We start from the raw sequence: 22889 nt of genomic DNA, 5'->3' as shown, positions 1-22889 counted from the left end.
TTTCAGTTTCCAAAGAATTCAAGGTTGCAATGACTACTGGACTTCTACTGCCATCTTTCAGTAAAATGTTCCCTAATCCACATCACATCTGATTCAGGTTCTGGGCCTGTGACCCAATCCTAATCTGAATGAAGAGTTTAGGAGCTTTTTTTGGCCTATAGACATGAAGACAAAAATGAGATGAACTTTCAAGGTTTTTTCCTTGTTGCAATGATGAAATTATCGTAGGGGTAAGGATGAGAAAAACAATCTTGGAGGTTGGCTACAAACTGGAAGACACACTCCCCAAACTCAGCTTCCTAGTTGCAGAAGGTGATTGGTGACACGTACAGAGGCGCCAGAGCAGGTGGGAAATCGGTAGAGGCAGAAGAGGGAGGCACAGCAGCCTGGAAAGAGTTAGGAGCAGGCGGGGTAGTGCAGAGCACAGACAGTACTCGGACAAAGCCCTGTTCATTTCGATCAAGAGATTAGACTAGATTTACTGAGTCCTTAGTATGATTTTCACGACTACTGGAGATAGAGTTCCTCAGAACCTGAGGTCTTGCTTACCAGATTCCAAAAAGCCTAGTTATACAGCAAATCTCCTGTATACAAATGAGTTCCGTTCTGAGAGTACATTTATAAGTCCAGTTTGTTCATAAGTCCAACAAAGTTGGACTACGTCCAAAGTCAAAGCTGTGGTTTTTCCAGTATTCATGTATGCATGTGAGAGTTGGACCATAAAGGAGGCTGAGCACCAAAGAATTGATGCTTTTGCATTGTGGTGTTGGAGAAGACTCCTGAGAGTCCCTTGGACTGCAGGGAGATCCAACCAGTCAATTCTAAAGGAAGTCAGTCCTGAATATTCACTGGAAGGACTGATGCTGAGGTTGAAGCGGCAATCCTTTGGCCACCTGATGCGAAGCTCCAACTCACTGGAAAAGACCCTGATTCTGAGAAAGACTGAAGGCAGGAGGAGAAGTGGGTGACACAGGATAAAGTGGCTGGATGGCATCACTGACTCAATGGACATGACTTTGAGCAAGCTCTGGGAGATCCTGAAGGACAGGGAGGCCTGGCATGCGGCAGTCCCTGGGGTTGCAAAGAGTCAGACTTGACTGAGCGACTGAACAACAGTCTACAAAGTTAGCTGAGGCCCCTGACTAACACAATTGGCTGTATTGTACTGTACTGTAATAGGTTTATAATATGTTTCACACAAATAGTGTGTAAGAAACAAACCCAAAAAATAAAGAGAACACTTTTAATCTTTACAGTATAGTACCATGAAATGTGGGGCTTCCCTGGTAACTCAGTGGTAAAGAGTCCACCTGCAATGCAGGAGACCCAGGTTCGATCCCTGGGTTGGAAGATCCCCTGGAGGAGGGCATGGCAACCCACTCCAGTATTCTTGCCTGGAGAATCCCACGGACAGAGGAGCTTGGCGGGCTACAGTCCACGGGGTCTCAAAGAGTCAGACACGAGTGAAGTGACTGAGCACGCATGCACACACCTTGAAAAGTACAGCAGCGCGGTAGACAGCGGGCATACAGGGACTGGCATTGCATAAACAGGCAAGAAATAAAGACACCGCATCACTGCACCCTATACAGTCCTGGACAGCAAGGCGCAGAAGAGCACAGTCACTTGTAGAGGATGCACACGCCTGACAGTGTCCACCAGACACACGATCTGACGCACATGACTGGATATGGGAACACGTGTTCACATCCTTGAAAGTCTGCAACCTGAAGGTCTGTATGGAGGGGAGTGACTGTGAAGACGAGGCTGGGACACATGAGCTTATCAGAAGAGCAGGATATGGTAGATACTAAAGTGTTAGGTGATACGCGCCGTAGGAAAGATGAGAAGGGGTGGTAAGGTTCTGGGTGGGGGAGAACCAGGCGTGTCTGAAATAGTTAGCAAAGATTCGACTCAACAAGTAGAAGTCGTCCTAGGCCTGGACACTGGTTAAGATTTCTACAGGCAAAGGAGGCAGTGGGTAAAGCATTCAAGTTGGAAATGTGTGCCCAGGGCAGATTAACCTGGTGCAAACTATCCGTTTAAGTGCTGAGTGAGGTGGTCCTTTCAGCAAGGCGAGCGGAGGAAATACTACAAAGCACAATGTGTTTCAAACAAAGTTGAGGGAAGACGATCAAGCAGGACACTGAACAACTCTGTCTTCAGAAAAAGACCGACCATCCAGGGTCTGCTGAAGAAAAGATGAGTAACTCGAGGTACAAAGTCACGGGGCCCCCGGCTGCAGACAGACCTAGAAACAGATGCGGTCATGTCAGCCCACACGGCCATATGGCCAGAGCTGGGAAAGAACTGGTCATCCCAGCACAACTGACAACCCGCACGACATCACCATAAGCAGCAGAACTTTCCTGTATCACGGCAGACCCGTCATGAAGGGAAGGACCATTGAACACACTGGCAATTTCCCTCATGTGAGGAGAGTCAGTATACTCATCTGTTCTCAATAAGGAAAAATGGAGCTGGTTTCATTATTCACTAGAACTCTTGGGAGAATAAATTAACGTACAGACAAAGAAACAAGAGTGGAAGTCATTTTGCTGAAAAATTACGTTTTCAGGGTAACACACAAAAGCCTGTTTGCCATGATCAAATCATAAAGCTTTCTTACATTTTATCCCCTCGACTGACAAGTGACTTTGGGTATTGATTTAACAGCACATCTCCTTAGGAACCCTGAGTGGAGCCCCTTTGGAGACCACAGGCTCAGTGGAAGGTGTTTACACAGTCACAAAAGGGCCCAGGCCGTGGAGGTCCTGAGGAGGTGAGTTTCAGGAGAGGACTGTGGACCCCACAACTCCTGTTTCATCTTCACAGGACAAAGAGGCCGTGGCTGTGTCTTTCCCTTCGTGTAAGATGACGGTCTGAACTCAATCACCCAGCTACAGGCCCTGTAATTGGGCAGCTCACACTTAAAACAGTGCTCTTCATGTTGGGAGACACCTTCGCAGAGACTGAGGACAGGATCTATTCTGTTGTCTCTAAAATTATGCACTGCCCATAATTTCCAAAGAAAAGTGAAAGTGCTAGTCACTCAGTTGTATCCGACTCTTTGTGACCCATTGGACTGTAGCCCGCCAGGCTCCTCAGTCCATGGGATTCTCCAGGCAAGCATACTGGAGTGGGTAGCCATTTCCTTCTCCAGGGGATCTTCCTGACCCAGGGATCGAACCTGGATCTCTGCATTGCAGGCACATTCTTTACTCAGATTCTGAGTCACCAGGGAAGCCCAAAGATTTCTAAATGATTTCTAAAGAGCCTCCAAATCTCCTTTGTCCTAAACTTGAACTGAACAAAACAGAATACTCTAATTTTTTTTTTATTGGCGTACAGTTGCTTTACAATGTTGTGTTAGTTTCTGCTGTACAACAAAGTAAATCAGCTATACGTATACATATATCCCCTCTTCCTTGGATTTCTTTCCTGTTTAGGTCACCACAGGGCGTGGAGTGGAGTTCCCTGTGCTATACAGTAGGTCCTTATTAGTTATCTATTTTATACATAAAAGTGTCAGAATACATCTCTAATTCATACCAAGGAGTCCCTGAGAACTGATTTTATAACTAACAGCATACTAAACTAGAAGAATAAATACTGTAATAGAATAACTTCAATTCAACTTTGGGAGATTCTTGACAGAAGAAAGAAGATCCCTAGATCTTCTATAGATACAGATGTAGAGAATTACATAGATCGATGTAGGTATCTATATAAGTTAGCCTTGACGTGTATTTAGAAACGGTTGTTTCTTTCTGCAAATAAAGAAGGTCTATATAGGGATGATCTAGTATTTGATTTCTTTAGTAAAGCCTTGCGCAGTTCTTTCAGCCAAGGACAGGCTCTAAGCATCGATAACTCAGAGCTACACTGCTCTGCAGTGCCCTCTTCCGGCTGCAGAAGGTACTGACAGGCAGCTGACTGAAACAAGCAGAGTGTTTTTGAAGTAACGCTTGCCTGCAGTATGTTTTTTAGAGGGTCTCTCAGGAAAGGCTCATGGGCACAATATTACTTACATCATACATTACTTACATTCTTACATCTTGAAAGTCAGTTTTCTTAGTTATTAAAAGACCTAGATCACATACACTTTCTCTGAGCATCCTATATGTCTCTCTATTTTCTTCTGACACAAAGCATTGCTACTGAAAAGGCTGATGGGAACCTAAATGTTCTTTTCTTTTTAAATCACTTGTTTATTTTGAGCTAGATTTTTTTAAAATTTAAGATCCTGTAATTTTTCTGGAATAGGTGTTATTTCTGGTCATTCATGATTGATGTTTTTGGATAAATGATGTATGCTTTCAATACATACTTTCAAATTGTTTTTTATTTCAGAAAATGTGAGTACTTCTTCTATTCTATTGCTTTGGCTTTCCTCTTTTGGGACTCCTAAGATAAAGATGTAGGACATGTTTCACTTTCTTCAGTTTGCCATTTTCTTTTAAATCATTTCAATCTTTCTTCATTTTTTCCTGATTTCTTATAATTGCCACTCCTTCACTTTCTTTTTCTCTTAAAGCATCAACTGATGTATGCAATTAGGATCTGTTCCTTCTAATTTAGTCTTCACTGCTTTTATTTACAGTTCTTTCCTGAGTCCTAGCACTTTACGTATGAATTTTTCTAATTCTTACTTAGGTTGCTCGCCTAACCTTGTGTGATGTGTAACATCTTTTCACTTATTTTACAATAGTTAGCACAGTTTGAGCTCATTGTGAGTGTCTTTATGGCAGCTTTTGTGGTCCACAGGACAGCAGTCTCTTCCTTACAATCTTTTACTTATAACTTTTTATATGGAACTTGACTTTGATGGTTTTTGGTTGCTCATTTTCAGGCAAAACTTGTTTTCCTATATTTCCAATATTTCTCTCCTAATTTCAGAGCTTCCTCTTCTGTTTGCAAATAGGGATCAAACGTGGTAGCTCTATTTCTGGGATTTCCTGGTTGTTTTCACTCCCTTCTGCCAGCACCAACTTTTTCTGGGTCTGCTTTCTCCTTGACCACTCTTGTTATTTTTGAGCCCACTCCTAGAAGTTTTCCTTCAGTGTGGAAGGAAGAGGGTATCTGCCTGTTCCCAGAAGCATTTGATGCCCTGTAACTAACCTTGGCTTCTTCCCTACAGACACCAATATCCCGTGTTACTAACTGAATGTTTGTGTCTCCCTCCCAAATTCATACGCTGAAGTCCTCACCCCAGTGTGACGCTATTAGAACAGAAGCCTTTGGAAGGCAATCAGGTTTAGATTAGGTCATGAAGATATAGCGCCTAAGAGGGGATGAGTGTCCTTATGAGACCAGGAAAGGATATCCTTCCCTCTTCTACTAGGCGAAGACACAGCAAGAAAGCAACCACCCGTGACTCAGGTAAAGGAGCAAATGCTGACGTTGCCGACACCTTGATCTTGGACTTCCCAGCCTCTAGAGCTGTGAGAAATAAATGTTTGCTGTTTAAGCCACCCAGTCCGTGGCATTCTGTTATAGCAGCTCAAGCAGACTAAGGTACCAGGCAAAACACGTGGCTATCAGTTTGTCTGAACCTGCTTTTACCTAGAGATTGTGGCTTACGGTGGTTTGTTGAAAATACTGATTATAGACTTTTGGTGTATTATACAGGCATTCTGTTTATTTTCATGTGGGAATTATAGGAGATTAAGAAACTATGCCAATGTTGCTGTCACTTTCCCAGAAGGCTCCTTAGTTTTCTCTTGTTGAATTTTGCAGATTTATCATTTCTATCAGTCTTTTTAAAGAGCACAGTTTTATTGACACTGTTTATTGATTCTTTTCCTCCTGTTCAATTAGTGTCTGCTTTCAGCTTTATTATTTCTCCCCCACTGCCTTACTGGGTTCCTGGTTGATTCTTTTCTAAACACTTGAGTTAAATACTTGGAGGATTAATGTGAACACTTATTCCTTTACTAAATATGCATTCAAGGCCATGATTTTTCCTCTAAAAATGCCTTTAGTTACTTCTCACAAGTCTGATATCTACAACGTCCATTATTTTTCAGTTCTAGATGCTTTTTTCCCATTGTGGTTTCCTCCATACTCCTCAGTTACTTGGAAGTGGTTTTAAAATTTCTAAGTGTGTGGGTGGTTTTTTTTGTAGTCGTCATTTAGTTTCTAACCTTAAGTTGGTCAAATGATGCCTAACCTGCTGATTTGGTTTCTCTTCAGAATTCCATCATAGTATAGTGAGTGGTCATGTTCTGTAAATCGTTCATGTGTTCTTGAATCAGAATGTATATTCTTTAGTCACTGAACTAAGAATTGCATAAACAGTCATAACATGAAACTGGTAAACTGTATATTTCAAATCCACTAAATCCTTATGCATTTCTTTGGCTCTTTGATCACAGGATGAGGTACGATATTACATATTTTAAACTCAATCTTCAAATTAATCCTCATAGGAAGGTATTATTATCTCTCTTTCTCTCTCTCTTTTAACAGATGAGAGATCTGAGGGTCACAGAAATTAGGTTCTGTAACGTTACTCAGATAATAGGTTGCAGAATTATGATTAGAGTTCTGGATTGGACAGTTTTTTACTATATCATGATGTCAATGCAAAATATCACATTATTTAAAAAGTATTTAAATATTTAGCATTAAATAAAAGAAAAATTAAAAAGCATTTTGAAAGCTCTACTGTAATAAAACATTGTTTGCTTGAGTTGAAAGATTTGATTTACACATACAATGTGCTCTTACTTGTCCCAACTTCTAATAGAAAATCTTAACTAGCCAAATTCTTCCTTTGTTCTATGTAAGCGTAATTGATCTTTCAGAATACCAACATGAAGCATTAAAAGAGATCAATGACCTTTCTAACCCATTAGAGTTAGGGTGGTTTACAGGATTTATATTTCACATTTACTGAATTTTAAAATCAGGGATCCATCACAACTTTTAAATAATTGGAACATTAATTCATTTAATCAACTGGAAGTAAACACAGGCCTATCAGGGAATATTAGATTCCTTTGGGGTGCTCCTTGTTTAGATCTAAAGAATCATCTTTCACTGTAATAACCTTCAAAATGGAGCCACTAATATTTATTTGAGAAAGAAAACCATAACATTCAACTAACTTTTCTGTTTTGGAGTTGTTAACAATACAATTCTGTTGCTAAGTGGGAAAAAGTTTGAGAGGCCTTAGTTTTCTTTTCTCACTTTGAAAGTGTTGACAGATTGATATTAAGTGAGAAAGCATTTATAAAAACACATCCATTAGCCCCAAACCATGGTCCAATGAGCAAGCCTTGATGAATGTCATTCTGTGGGAAAAGTGTAGTATAATTATTGTAATGAACCACTTTATTGAATAAGTCTCCTACATAAAATATAGTAATTGGAAATAAGCAATTACTTAAAATTATACAGGTTGAAGGTGGTATCTCACTTATCTGTATTTGAATTTTTCATGCACCTGTGAACTGAAAATTAATCCCAAAGTGCCATATGACAGATCCTGTGCATGGCAAGATGTTTCTTTCCATAAAATAAACTTTTTTTTGCAGAATCGAAATTATGCTTAGAAAGGAAAAAATAAAATTAAAGGTGACTAGTGTCAGTGGTGGAGAAGGCACTGGACCCCCACTCCAGTACTCTTGCCTGGAAAACCCCATGGACGGAGGAGCCTGGTGGGCTGCAGTCCATGGGGTCGCAACGAGTTGGGCATGACTGAGCGACTTCACTTTCACTTTTCACTTTCATGCATTGGAGAAGGAAATGGCAACCCACTCCAGTGTTCTTGCCTGGAGAATCCCAGGGACGGGGGAGCCTGGTGGGCTGCCGTCTATGGGGTTGCACAGAGTCAGACATGAGTGATACAGCAGCAGCAGCAGCAGTGTCAGTGGTAGCAAGGTTAAAACAGACCTATTACAATGTATATAAAAGTGAATATCATTCGTTGTACTAGCAAGTCAGGAAGGTCTGAAAAATGTCTTAAATGTGACTTTTGTTAAAAGGAGGTTTTAGACGATGTGTCAAGATTTCTGATCTTCAGTTATTTCAATAATGTAAATTCTGAATCTCAAGAAACCACCAGGCATGAAAGTTAGAATATACACATAGATGTATGTGGACAGAATTGGGCTTCCCTGGTGGCTCAGTGGTAAAGAATTCAGCTGGCAATGCTGGAGACTTGGGTTTGATCCCTGCGTCAGGAAGATCCCCTGGAGAAGGAAATGGCAACCCACTCCAGCATTCTTGCCTGGAGAATTCCATGGACAGAGGAGCCTGGTGGGCTACAGTCTATAGGTTCGCAAAGAACTGAACACGACTGAAGTGACTTAGCACACCTGCATGCACAATACACAGCGGTAACTAGTAATAAAACACAGTATACGCTGGGTAGATTTAGATTATATAGGTAAAAGCAAAAGGATTTCATGGTTATTATATATATATATACACTCACACTCGTATAAACAAAGACTGACAATCTGCAGAGATTTTACCCAAACAGCTGTTTGTGAATTTAAAACCCACGGCACTCTGATAGTACAAGGAACAGCCCTTGGTCTCCAATTACAATTCAACTGTATTTGAACTTCAGAGCCAAAGAAAAAGAATGTCAGCAGGAGCACCAACTATATCACATTGAGACTTCAAGGAAAATAACATTTGTAAGGACAACTATACTCAAAAGGGAAGCATATTTGAAAAGTGCAGCAAAATATAAATTTCAAAGGTAGGTTTAGTTCCAGTGTCAGCTCTCTCAAACCTATTGTGGAGACTGTACTGAAAACACTTGATCAAAATCTTTCTATATTATGTATAATATAGATTGATTAAAAAAGTTTATTTATTTATTTATTGACCTTTAGTTGGAGCATGTGGGATCTAGCTCCCTGACCAGGGATCAAACCCAGGCCCCCTACATTGGGAAGTCCTTAGACTGATTTACATTTGATCCCAAATAAATATGCATGAAGGACCTCCAAGGTGGCTCAGTGGGAAAGAATCTGCCTGCCAGAGCAGGAGATGCGGGTTTGATCATGGGTCAGGAACTGAGAAGGAAATGGCAACCCACTCCAGTATTCTTGCCAGAGAAATCCCATGGACAAGGGAGTGTGGTGGACTACCGTCCATGGGGTCTCAAAGAGTCGGACACGACTGGCTGACTAACATACACACAGGTGGACCATGGTCCATGGGGTTGCAAAAGAGTCCGACATGACTTAGCGACAACACAACAAGGAGTGCAAACAAACTACACATAATTCCAAACCAAAAATGATCACACAATTAATTATTCTGCAAAAAAAAGAAAATCATTGATAGGGAATCCCTACTCTCATGTTAGCTGAAAACAGGAACATGTGTTTGTGATCCAAGAGGACTGAGCACACGGCATGTAAAGGTCCCGAAGAAATGACTGTGAAGTAAATATCACGCATGCAAATGCAACTGCATTTTGAGTTTAAAAACGTACTGCAAGGATCCATAAAAATGGAAAAAAATTTTCGTTTAACTGGTGCAATTTTGTATTTGTTTCCTTTCCATTATTATTGTGAATGTGGGGCAATAGATTATCTACTAAAGCCTTCCTACGCTACGGAGAGAATTGGCAGGGTTTTCATATTGGGTTTGATGAACACGCTTCCCTCCCAGGGACCACACTACTTTGTACCTTTGTGATAAGGCCCCTGGTTAGTGGTAGCATCATGCTCTGTCCCAGTCTTCTCCCAGAGAGAGGTTTGAATGGCACTACAGAGTTGCTAAGCTATTATTTTAGAAAATTCTTTCACAGTAAAAGCCCGAAAGATGAAAACAGGCTATTCTCTCTTTTTTAAAGTGAGTTAACGTTCACCTTGGAAATTACAGATCAGGCCGAGTATGTGCGGAGTTACTGGAACAAATCACTGAACACTCTATAATCACGTAGAAAATTATAAAATGCTGGATGGCAATCAACCAGTCTTTGTGAACAGTAAACCTTTCCAGAACAACTTAATTTACTTCTCGAGAGGCAAAGGCACTGGGTAGGCAATGCGGGTAGCAAATGAAATATCATCAAAGATCAGACTTAAAAAACATCAGATTCATGGACAATAAGAAAAATAAATCAGTAACTAATATATTGTGCTCAACTACATTGCTACCTCTCAAAGTTAATTTAAGTAAAAGTAAATTTTCTTGATTGATGACTGTAAGTGCACTTGCTGAATCTGACTTCATGGCATGGTTTAATTACAGTAACTTTTTTCTCTTTTTTTTTAGGCCACTCTGTGTGGCTTGTGAGAGCTTAGTTCCCCAACCAGGGGTGGAACCTGGGCCCTGGCAATGAAAGCACTGTGTTCTAACCAATGGATCACCAGGGAATTCCCTGAAGTAACTTCTCTTATCCGATGTGATAGGCATATCATATACTATGCCAGGTATGATGCCAAGCAGTTAACACATAATTACTTAATTCTAGTAACAAACCTTACAAATAAGAATGGTCTCGGTTTTTTGGATAAGAGTTGGCGCCTGCATCATGTAATCGGTATTACTGGTCTTAACGACTGTTCTGTTCCACTTCTCACCATCAGTCACGTTCAGCAGATCATGCTCTCCACGTCTTTCCACGTACTTTCTTCTGCACCTATTTCTTCTATTGCTCAATCCTCCTTCTCTGGTAGGAAGGGTTTACGGGGTCCTTACACTTTCATCCATTCACACTGGTTTCTCCCGATTAGACTAAAAGATTCTAAAGGGCATAGTTCAAGGGCATAGTTCACATCCCACTCACTGCTGAATTAGCCCGTAGGAGTGCCATACGAGTAACAGGTCTTCCATAAATGCTTGTTGAAAAACTGAATCTTGAAGACTTATGGAAATGAAAATGGTAAATGAAATGCGGTAATTAACTTTTTTTCCACTTTCCTCATTTTGTACATGTGTTAGCTATTAATTATGAAGGCTTATTATGGAAATTTCTACGTGTTTAGCAGAAAGCAGCAGACATTATCTGCTGCTGGAGAAATAAATCCTCACTGTCTTTATCACACGGGTTCCAACGACTGTTCTGGGAAGTGCAGAGGCACACGGGTGACTGGGGCAGCCCTCATCTCTCTGTCGCATGCTGATATGACTCTGGGATTTGCCCTTGTGTTCCCCAGACACGAGGTTCTGACCCCAGAAGAGGCACCCCAGCCAAGGCTGAAGGTCAGAAAGATCAGAGAGGTCCGTCAATGACAGTATCTCAGATCCAGCCATGGTGGGGACCTTGACTTTGATGAGATGCTTCACTTCTGAGCACTGAGAGGGTTGCTTTCACTAACAGGTCTCCCGGAAAGCCAAGTTCACATCTCAGTTTATTGCTATTATTATTAACAAACACTCTACTTAGGAAATTGAGGGCTTAATTTCAATAATTTGTTTTGTTTAGTCACTAAATTGTGTCCAACCCTTTGTGGCCCCATGGACTGCATGACACCAGGCTTCCCTCTCCTTTGCTATCTCCTAAAGTTTGCTCAGATTTATGTCCATTGAGTTGGTGATGCTATCTAATTGTCTCATCCTCTGTCATCCCCTTCTCCTCCTGTCTTCAATCCTTCCCAGCATCAGGATCTTTCCCAATAAATCAGTTATTCCCATCAGGTGGCCAAAGTACTGGAGCTTCAGCATCAGTCCTGCCAATGAATATTCAGGGTTGATTTCCTTAGAATTTCAATAATACAGAGGGGGGAAATGAGTAGAAAACTGCTACCTGATTTTCTGCTGCTCACAAACTAGAGAGAATCCTTCAAAATCTGCAGGTTTATCCTTTAATTAGGAAGAAAGGGAACCCCTTGAAGATTCCCATAGGGGTATAGGGGAAAGGGAAGGGTAAGAGATGTGGGGATTGGCACTTGGGAATCCATTTCTATGGGATTTGGAAGGACTTTAGCTCCAAGGGAAAAGTGGGACCACACTGCTGTCTTTTCCCCTTTAGGATTTGATCAAGTCCCACAGCAGCTTTAAAGATGTTAGATTTTTGTTTGCTCGTTGCTTATGGAGAAGGACAGGTATTTTTAAACTATGTGATCAAGGTAATCAAACAGGGCTATTTTAAACAACATGGTCTCTGCAAAGTGAGGTTGCCATGGGAATTTCTTACAGTTGTTCAAAGCCAGGGTAATTACTTGAGAAAACCTTGCTTAACATGTGCTTTTGCTTTCTTGCACTGTCTAATCAAACACACACCCACCCTCACCCCTCCTGGCTTTTGTCTTCAGGTCTTCCCCTTAACTTGTGATTTCTAGGTTCCTGGGGACTCAGTGTTCTTCTTTGGCAAGAAAAAAGTAAGCTTCTGTAGTGCAGGGGGAGTCAGAAGTTTCTCCTGACAGGTAATTGTTAGGAGAAAAGTTTTATTAATACTCTGTTGTTCCCTGGTTCACCTTACGAGAATCACCAAAAGACAGCCTCTCATTTTCTTCTGATTTCTTGTTTTGAAAACAGCTTGGGAGAGTTTCTTCACACAGAGCCAAGGACCTTGCTCTCCACGCGACACTGACGTGTTTCCAAAGGCAGCTGGAATGTAATAGAAATTTACAAGCACTTGCTGAGAAATGCTCTGTTCAGGAATTTTGCTGTGTGTTTGTATATTTTTATTTTTAAGTGGCTGTAGAGGTTTCTTAAGAAAAATGAAAAAGGTTTTGCCATATTAAAAAAAACAGATACCATGGACTTCCCTGGTGTTCTAGTGATTAAGACTCTGTGCTTCCAACGCAGGGGACACAGGTTCGATCCCTGGTAGGGGAACTAAGATCATAGAAGCTGCAAAGCACAGCCAAAAGACAAACCCAAAACCCTAAAAATACAGATTCCAGACTACTTTCTCCTTCCCTTAATTTCTTATCACTGCAATTCACTAAGTGGGATTTTCTACCTTGGGTTTCCCTGGCCCAAAGCCCTCAAGGATGACAGATCCTAAGTATTTATGAAGAGCACCAGGAGCTTAAGCTGGAAACAGTGAATCTTGAAAGAATTAAGTCTGCTTTCCTAGACGCCTAAGGAAAGTCAAAGCTTTATGGATGGGTGGCCACCCAGGGAAGTCTTTTTTTCTGCTGTCACAACAGCGTAGTTAGCTACTGCTGAGATGAACAGATGAACTATGGTCCCTACGTGCCACTTTCCAGATGTTGAAGGCTGTAAAAAGATGAACGATATTGTTCTAACTGTAGTTTATCTACATGTGGCCAATGAGGGATGAAGGGCAACTTAAGCACTGCTGATGGTTTTCTGTGTGTAAGACCACGTACTGTTTCGACTGACCTTCTAGATGGGGATGGCCTGCAGTCTCCCAACGGTTCTAATCCCTTTAGACCTGAGGGACTTGGATCCCCTGAAAATCAGGCTCTTTGCTAGTTCATTATATATTAGGGGATTATGAGAGGACCCAGGTTACAGGATAAGGCTATAATTGTTTTCTTACTTTCAGATAGTTAAAAATAATAGTCAATCAGGAATATAAAAAGAAGAAGAAAAAAAAAGAAGCCACAAACATATAAGGACATTAAACGGATCAGAGTTGGCATTTGAAATTCTTCAATCTAACCCAAGGTGGAGATCACCCAGGGAGGCAGGGATGATGGTGAACTCACTGCTGTTCCAAATTCCCTTCAGATGCCCCTTCTCCCCCACCCTCCAGCTTACCCCCACGCCAATTTTTATTTTTCCTCACCCATTTCAAAATATTCTGTTCAGGAAACGTGAGAGACATCATGTTTCCTTTCAGAGAGGAAATAAATTTTCAGAGAATAAGATTTCAATTTTGTGTTGATTTTTCCAATGGATATCATTAGTAGGGATTTTAAAAAAAGCAAGCTGTGGATTCGTCAAGTTTGGCATCTAATGATATCAGCTCTCAGCATCCTTCCTGGAAAGGGCGGGTCATAACCACAGCCCAGACTGGGGCTTCACAGCACATTCTCTGGCTTAAAGTCCACTTCTGAAATAAATTTAGAAAATAAGGCAATCTGTGCTTTTGTATGTAAAGTGCAATTTCAGACCAATCAGCTGAAACCAGGCAATTATCTTCCCACTGGCTTATCCACCAACATAGAAGTGTTTCTGCTGCTTCTATGCCATGTACACAATATTGAGTAAACATAACTATGGGGAAAGAGACATGACAAGTTTAATAAGAACCTTTTTTAAAAGACTACAAGTCTTCATGCGTGTGTGTGCAAAGTCGCTTCAGTCATGTCCAACTCTTTGCAACCCCGTGGATATAGCCCGCCAGGCTCCTCTGTCCATGGATTCTCTAGGCAAAAATACCAGAGTGGGTTGCCATGCCCTTCTCCAGCGGATCTTCCCAACCCAGGGATTGAAGTCAGGTCTCCTGCACTGCAGGCAGATTCTTTACTGTCTGAGTCACCAGGGAAGCCCCACTGTCATCATCATTGAGAATAAAATCACTCAACTACAGCAGAGGATGGGGGAACTGGGGGAGTGATAAAGGGCAGGAGTTCGTTTCATTCTGGGAGGGGGTGGGAGAAAAGGAGAAGAGGAAGCAGTAAACATCCTCTGGAGTGTAACCTTTGGAGAATGGGGAGAAACAGAGAATCTCGGGGCGTGGAGGAACTGGTATTTTATGTCCACAAGAAAATCCCATGGATGGAGGAGCCTGGTAGGCTGCAGTCCGTGGGGTCGCTAAGGGTCGGACGTGACTGAGCGACTTCACACTTTCACTTTTCACTTTCCACTTTCACACATTGGAGAAGGAAATGGCAACCCACTCCAGTGTTCTTGCCTGGAGAATCCCAGGGACGGGGGAGCCTGGTGGGCTTCCGTCTATGGGGTCACACAGAGTCGGACACGACTGAAGTGACTAAGCAGCAGCAGCAGCAGCAGCAATAATAGAGAAATACAGACCGTAAGTCCCCTATAAATGAACCTTCAAGATGAGAACGTTTGAAGATTCCAGCATGCACTCCATCAGCATCGGGCATGAGTGCCACTGCAGCTTGCAACCCATCCCACTCCATCTCCCACCCCTGACGACCCTCCAGCTCTACCGTCTCCCACCCGTCTCCTTCCTCCAGTCAGGAGCTCTTCCTGCCTGTTCACCCCTGTGTGCCAGCTGTTGTACTGTATTACTGTACCTTTCAACATGCTGTACCTTAAGATTAAAAGTGTTTCTTTATTTTTTGTGTTTCTTATGTATTATGTGTGAAAAGCGTCATAAAGCTATTATAATACAGTACAATACAGCCGACTGTGTTAGTTGGGCGCCAAAGCTAATTTTGTTGGCTTAAGAACAAACCGGACTTTCGAGTGTACTCTTGAAACAGAACTTGTTCGTATGTAGAGGACTTACTCTATTTGATGATAAGCTGCAGAAAAACGGTGGCAACAATTTAAAAGGTTGAAAGAGAAGCTAGGAGTTGCAAAAGAGAAATACGTGCAATTGAATTAGATGCTTTCACAAACAAACTCTAATGTGTAATCTCTTTCACAAACTTTATGATCCATCTTTTATTTTCTAACTGTGGAATTTGGGAAAAAAATTCCCTATCTACTTTTCAAATGATAAGTGAAAGTCATTCAGTCATGTCCAACTCTGCAATCCCATGGACCATAGTCCAACAGGCTTCTCTGTCCATGGGATTCTCCAGGCAAGAATACTGGAGTGGGTTGCCATTCCCTTCTCCAGGGGATCTTCCTGACCCAGCGATCAAACCCAGTTCTCCCGCATTGCAGGCAGACTTTTTACCATCTGATCCACCAGGGAAACCCAAATGATAAAGACATAGGTAAATCAGAACATGAATAAAATAATGTGCCTAGAGATCATACCTGCCACAGGCCTTAGTAAACTCAATAAATGGTGGTTATTCGCACTAATTTTAGAGAAGCTTGCTCTAGCTAGTCTCCTTGGTATAATAACTGGAATAAGTATCGTCTCTTGCAGAAAGCAATGTACAGGCCACTGTTAAACCTGGGCTGAACTTGAGAGCTAAGAGCCTTTCCTTCTGCACATGAAAAACTGAAGGTTTGGGGAGACTGTCAACCTACCAGAATTCACCCAGCTGTCATACGTCATGGCTCAAAAGCTGACTTGTAGAAACGCAGATTGTAAATTCCCAAATTTACAAATGTTAGGTTTAATGATCTCTTCAAAAGCTAAAATTATTTCCTTCATTATTCTCCTGAGACATTAGGATTTCAGGACCCAGTTATGTGCTGTGGCTCTTTTCTCTACGCCCCCGGCCCCAACCCTTGTTTGCTCATTTGCCTCTGAGTCTTTTCGACCTCCTAGACTGTAGCTTTCCAGGCTCCTTTGTCAATGGAATTTACTAGGCAAGAATACTGGAGTGGGTTGCCATTTCTTCCTCCAGAGTACCTTCCCGACTCAGGGAGCGAACTGGTGTCCCTTACATCTCCTGCCTTCACAAGCAGATTCTTTACCACTGAGCCACCGGGGAAGCCCTTTCCTCTAACAAAGGCTTAAGGAAAAATCTGGTTGTTTGAGACAGTGGTTCTTACTTTTTGGTCAATGTATTTGTTGTCCTCAATCGCAGACCGTTTGGAATGATCGCAGGATGAGGAAGACGTGGATGGAAGGCTTCGTAAGAGGCAGCAGGTGTCCTGTTGCTGGCGATCAATAAACTGCTTCATGAAGCTTTCCCTTTGCAAAAGAAGCACACACACATCAAGCATTACTAAGCACAAGGAGCAAGGGGTGGATGGCGTCTTGCAAGGATGCATTTGCCTGAGCTAAGTTAAAGCAGTGACAAAGTTCACAGAAAATAAGACGTGTTCATAGACAAGTTCATAGAAAACAAGACCAGGAGGTGTTTAGATTTAATTGAAAATATTATTCGCAAAATGTTTAATTTAGAGAAAAATTTCTGAATCTTCAGTCATTCCTGTTTTTAAAAAGTCAAGTCCCTAAAATTAGTTTTATGCAATAACATTCAGTAATTATTGGTATCTTTGAATCCTATTGTGGTAATAAGATCTTAGTTCATCTCTCTGAATTTTCACTTATCGTAAAAATCCTTGAGAGATAATTTTACTTTTAAAGACTCAAAGTAACTCAAATGAAACTTCATCTGATCTCCAAAACATGGGGAGAATTCAAATAACATCTTTTCAAATAACCGCTAATCTTGAATCTAATTTATGATTCTTTTATATACTTTGTATTTTAAGGCTTAAAAATTTTTTTAAACCATAAGTGCAAATATATTTTGATTTGAATTTTAAATTTATGGCATGATCTCCAGTCTCATATTTTTATAGCCTTCCCATAGAACTGTTTTTAAAAGTAGTTACATAAAAAATGTCATATCTGATATTATTCTAGTTATATTTGTAATTTTTGAGCTAGAACTGGAAGAATTTCCTTTAAACATTCAAAATAAGCGTTTTAAAGTATCTGCAGTACAAGTGTTTGACCTGACAGGAAAGGTGGTATAAAATCATTTTAGTACGGGTATGAAATGCCACGGTTCCTCTTTCAAAAAAACTGGGAGATAAAATATATTGTACCCAGACATGGCATTCTAAACAAATGCTGTCACAGTTATCCAGAAACCTGGCCGGTGGCCATTTCTTCATTTAGGTGAACTCAGAAGGGTCTCAGAGGCAATTTTGTCCTGACACAGTTGAGGGTCAGAAGCCAGTGTCCACCTACACGCCATCTTTGCACGTGGGACCACCTGTACCAGTTCCCCGGGACATCAGACTCCTGAGGAGTGGTCTCAGGGAGAAGTGGGGGTCGGTCGGCAGCCTTACTGCCCGGGCTAACTCAGGTGACTCTGCTCTGGGTGTACTGTCTAAAGGGATCAATGATGTTTAAGAGAGGAAGACAGAGTAGTAGCAAGGATAATGACTTAGAAGCCATGCCCACACGAGTTTGAAAGGGATGAATCAGACTTAAGATGAATGTTTTACAGTGTATTTGAGATAGACAAGTAAGGAAATAGTTTCATACCTGATTTTAGGAACTGTAAAATCTGAAGGAAGCTTTGAGATCTTCACCATTTGCGGTCTGTTCGGAAATTTTTCAAAGATGCGAAGTCGCAAAGGGAGCTTTTCCTTGGTGTCTGCGTTTGCTTCACTTTGCTTTAACTAAGGAAAAATTAAGAGGAAAGGGGGGGATCTATATGTCACAGTCTATCAGAATATTTGAATCAAAGGAACAGTGAGTTATTACATGAAGAAACAGCAGGCGGCAGTAAAGCCCCACCAAGTATTCAAAGTCTGAGCACTGAGAAAACAAAAACTGAAGCAAAGCTAAGCCAGAAAAAATAAAATTAGAAGAAAAATTTTTATTTTACTCTGAAACATAATCCCCTTTCCATACCAAACATGATTTTTTTTTATTGTTGACTGACATTATCACTAACATATTTAAACAGCAAAATGTTTTATAAATATGTGTGCTGGAACTAGAAATCAAAAGAATTAAAAAAAAATAGAAATGAAAATCTCAAGGGGTAATGTTTGAAAGAGGGAAAATGTCAAGGAAATTGATCATTTCTAGTTTAACAGATTAATGAAAGAAAAACTCAAAATGGAAACAACACATTTGGTACATAAAGCCAGAGTTTTCTGTGCAGTTATAAAGATGCTTGGGAATTATTCAATTACATGCCATGAGCTATCTGGGGATTAACAAGCAAATGGTTTTATTATTTGCTTATTTCTACTTCTATTAGTTTGTTTTTGTATTTCTACAGATTAGGTTTCATGGAAATTGAGGATTTACATTACACAGGCTGAGCCGAGAGGTCAAAAAGTACTTTAATTCAGGCAGTCTTCCTTGGTGGGGTTAGGGAAGTATGTTTCAAAAGCTACTTCTTATCCCTTGTGGGGTATATGCTTTTACTTTATAATGACAGTCTGTTCTGGGTTTGTGGAAAGATGACTGTGAGAGGCCAAGGAAGCCTTTATAAAGACAACAGAGGTGGCAGCTCTTCCTTCCTGCCATGTGCAGATAACCAAACTGGCCAGAGAGACCATGAGCATTATGAGGGAACATCCCAGTTCAATGCAATACGTGGCTTGTCCAACTGCTTGTGAGCCCATAGGGAGATTCTGTGTCCTGATTCCTAGTTTGGGAAACTTGCCATTTTTTTCTTCAAGAGTCCCTTGGACAGCAAGGAGTCAAACCAGTCAATCCTAAAGGAAATCAACCCTGAACATTCACTGGAAGGACTGATGCTGAAGTTGAAGCTCCAATACCTTGGGCCCCTGATGCAAAGAGCCAACTCATTGGGAAAGACCCTGATGCTGGGAAGGATTGAGGGCAAGAGGAGAAGTGGGCAGCAGAGGATGAGAAGGCTGGATGGCAACACCAACTCAATGGGCATGGGTTTGAGCAAACTCTGGGAGATAGTGAAGGACAGGGAAGCCTGGTGGGCTGCAGTCCACGGGGTTGCAAAGAGTTGGACATGACTTATTGACTGAATAACCACTAAAGGAACTATTCCTGCATTTTGGTTTTATATAATATGGATATTTCCCTTACCCATCTGTCTGTCTTCTATAGCTTTGTGAGTCATCTTTGACTCTCTGTCTTTGGCGGTGGATCATCTAGGGAAGAGGCCACCATTGTTCACCGCCTTCTCCCTGCCTGAGCGGGACACTGAACACAGTGTGCTCTCAGTAATCTGACGGTTATGACAACAACAGTGATGAAGAATGAGCTCCCAAAGGTGCAAAACAAACCCTGCGAGCACTTCCAGGAGATGCAAGCAATCAGAAAAACGGCTCCATATATAAACACAGATGCATGAGCAAGAGACGTGTTTTCCAAGAGTTTATTGGCACAACTCATAGAACAATATTTGTAGTGGTAAGTAGAGCACCCAGGGGAAAAGAAAAACAGCTAATACGTTAACTCAGACCAGAGAGGAAGGCAATTATAAAGGGCCAAAGACAGGCTGAGGAGATAGAGCAGAAATGAAATATCTAATTCATGCGACTGCTGACCCATTTATTTACACATCCATGCAGTCACTTACAAATCAAATCCCATAGGCCAGGTTCCATGCTAAGTTCTGGAGACAGAGAGATAACTAAGGCACGGCATGCACTCTCACGGAGCCCGCATTATAATGGACAGTTATAGAAATAGATAGACAATAAAATATAATAGCCCTTCCAGCTGAGTTATACACAAAGTGTTGTGAACACACGGGGAGGAACAAAGGGAGAAATTAGAAAAAAAAAATAAAGCAGGTGCTGCTTTTCCTTCTAGAGACTTCTTGGCGGCAGAATTGCTACACGTGATCACACTAGTCAACACTGGAGCTGCAGGCCTGCCAGGACTTCTCTTTTATGAGAATTAAATGTCTTCAAAGAGATACAAGGGCAGATGGTATATTAATCAGGAGATGCCATCAGAACAAAAACATGGAACTCTTTTCCTAAACACCTCTCAGCTGGCCCATTCTCTGGATCCCCACTGGTGATCCCCTGGTCAGAAGCACCCCCTGGCTCCCGCCCACCCTCCCACAGTCACCCCGTGTGGTTTGGTTCCTTCAAATCCACCCCACACCTGTGGGCACAGTCATCTTCTCCTTCTCCGGTTTAAACCCTCGGCGGTGGTCCGTTGCTCTCAAACAGAACTGTCAGCCTTTAGGCTTCAGCACCTGACTTGGTGTGGCCCGTCTGTGCCTGTCCCCACCTGTCCCGCCCTCACCTGGCCCTGGGCCCACACCGTAGTCCAGTCACGCCTACCTCTTTCAGCTCCTCAAAAGTGTCCCGGCCTCTGACCCAGAGCCTCTGCCGCCCTGGGAGCTCCTCTCCTCCCTTTTCTCTCTTGTTCCTCATGAACTTCTACTTGCTTTTCTAATTTCAGTTCCATCAGCAATTCCCCAGGAGGCTTTCTCTCATCACCAAGATTTTCCCCTCACAAGCCCAGGGCACACCGGGTGGGACCATATGGAGTCGCCGTGTCGGTGTAGGTCAAGGCAGACGACATCGGTGGTTTCTTATGCTTCAGCCTAACACACACCGTTCCAGGTTCCTAGGACTGTGGTAACTAGTTGCTGTGAGATCAAACTGCTTAAAGCAACAAACATTGATCCTCTCAGCGCTCTGTATGCTGGAAGTCCCGAGTCAGGGGAGCAGCGAGGCCGTGCCCTCTCTGAAGACCCCGGGGAAGCCCTCTTCCTTCCCTCGCAGCTGCTTGGCCATCCCCGGTGTTTCCTGGCCTGAAGCTGCGTCACTTCAGCATCTCCCCGTCACGCGTGGCCTGTGTGATTCCGCATCTCTACCGGAATCTCCCTCTTCTCTCTTAGGAAGACATCGATCATTGAAATCAGGGATCACCTTAAACCAGGATGATCTCAACTGATTACACCTGCAAAAATCTAATTTCCCAATAAGGCCCCCTTCAGAGGCTCCTGGTGGACGTCTGTTTGCGGGGGACACCGTGAAAACCACCACTGCTGCTGCTAAGTCACTTCAGTCATGTCCGACTCTGTGTGACCCCATAGACAGAAGCCCACCAGGCTCCCCCGTCCCTGGGATTCTCCAGGCAAGAACACTGGAGTGGGTTGCCATTTCCTTCTCCAATATGTGAAAGTGAAAAGTGAAAGTGAAGTCTCGCAGTCGTGTCCGACCCTTAGTGGCCCCACAGACTGCAGCCCACCAGGCTCCTCCATCCATGGGATTTTCTAGGCAAGAGTACTGGAGTGGCTTGCCATTGCCTTCTCCGGAAAACCACCACACGGGGTGTCATTTGAACTTGCGGTGTCTGACTTGAGCGCTCTCTCTGTCCTTCCTGAGACTGGGAACTCTTGGAGGAAAAGGATCGTATGGGGATTTTCCATTATTCCGTATCTGGGGTCGGCCACAATATTTGACACAAAGGAAGCTAAACAGTCATTTGTTGAATAAATAATTACACAGATCAGATGGTGGAACTAAACTCTCCAGCAGATAACTGGGAAATAAAAAAGAAGGATTTTAGGTATAGTCTGAAGAATGGAGAGATAAGCAGAAAATTTACTACTTGAATGAATTTGTTGGTGTGAAATACAGGTGACCCTGGATTTACGGAAGAGAATAAAAGTAGACTGTGGCATTTAACCTGAATGTATGTCTGCCACTGATGAACAGAGGAAGGTTTAGAATAAATTTACACACAATATTTTGTAACATTTAATCAAATATCCTAGAATACAGAATGTTTAATACTCGTAGGTAACCAGGATTAAAAAATAATCCTATGCCTATGTTTTTAAAATGGATCTCATCTCATTCTAACTTGTATTAGAGTTATTTATACTCCCTAAAGCTTGTAAGCTCCTTAAGGGTGAGATTCCACTTTTAATTTACTTTTGCAGCACCTTCTAGAGAGTAGAAATACAACAACTGTTTGTGACTAAGCGGGTTTGAACTCAGCATGGGTTGATCATTGCACTGTAAAACTGAAAAAAAGCAGGTGAGAAAGTCTTTTGATGACTCAGAAGGCTCTTTAGGATCCTGCAAACTGTCCTTTTGACTATCGGGCACTGCTGCCCCATTGATGTGCCTAAAGGGGCAATTAAAACAGAGAAAGAGGGATTTCCCTGGTGGTCCAGTGGCTAAGACCCTGTGCTCTAAGTGCAGGGGACCGGGTTTGATCCCTGGTTAGGGAACTAGATCCCACATGCCACAACTGAAAAGATCCCATGTGCTGCGACTAAGGCCTGGTGCAGCCAAATAAATTTAAAACAATAAATAAGATCAAGAAAGACGAGCAGCTGCTGGAACGGTGGGCATGTCTGCTTTCATGCTGAGGCACTAATGAGAATTGTCTACCCGCGAGAAGGGGCCTCTTTCTGAGCACCAGGGCACGTGATGCAGTAAGCAGCATCAACAAGCATGAAGAGACAGCCACCTGGCGGCCGGGCAAATCCTGGGTGTACACCTCCCAGACCTGTGTGCAC

General features: G+C 42.2%; 1 protein-coding gene across 2 annotated transcripts in view; it reads right to left on the bottom strand.

Annotated features, from left to right (window-relative positions):
* The window catches only part of NALCN (sodium leak channel, non-selective), a 270915-nt gene that overhangs the window by 71047 nt on the left and 176979 nt on the right, over window positions 1–22889 (bottom strand). For both annotated transcript variants that reach the window (XM_055426858.2, XM_088842841.1), the window contains 2 exons: window positions 17939–18075; window positions 16486–16627 (listed from right to left, as the gene is read on the bottom strand). In XM_055426858.2, coding sequence (XP_055282833.1) covers window positions 16486–16627; window positions 17939–18075 — 279 coding nt within the window. The remainder of the gene's footprint in view (window positions 1–16485; window positions 16628–17938; window positions 18076–22889) is intronic.

Source organism: Moschus berezovskii, chromosome 13, assembly GCF_049115385.1.
Source record: "Moschus berezovskii isolate FMDL1 chromosome 13, NW_MosBer_1.0, whole genome shotgun sequence".
Lineage (NCBI taxonomy): Eukaryota > Metazoa > Chordata > Mammalia > Artiodactyla > Moschidae > Moschus > Moschus berezovskii.
This window is presented reverse-complemented; position numbering and strand designations above follow the sequence as displayed.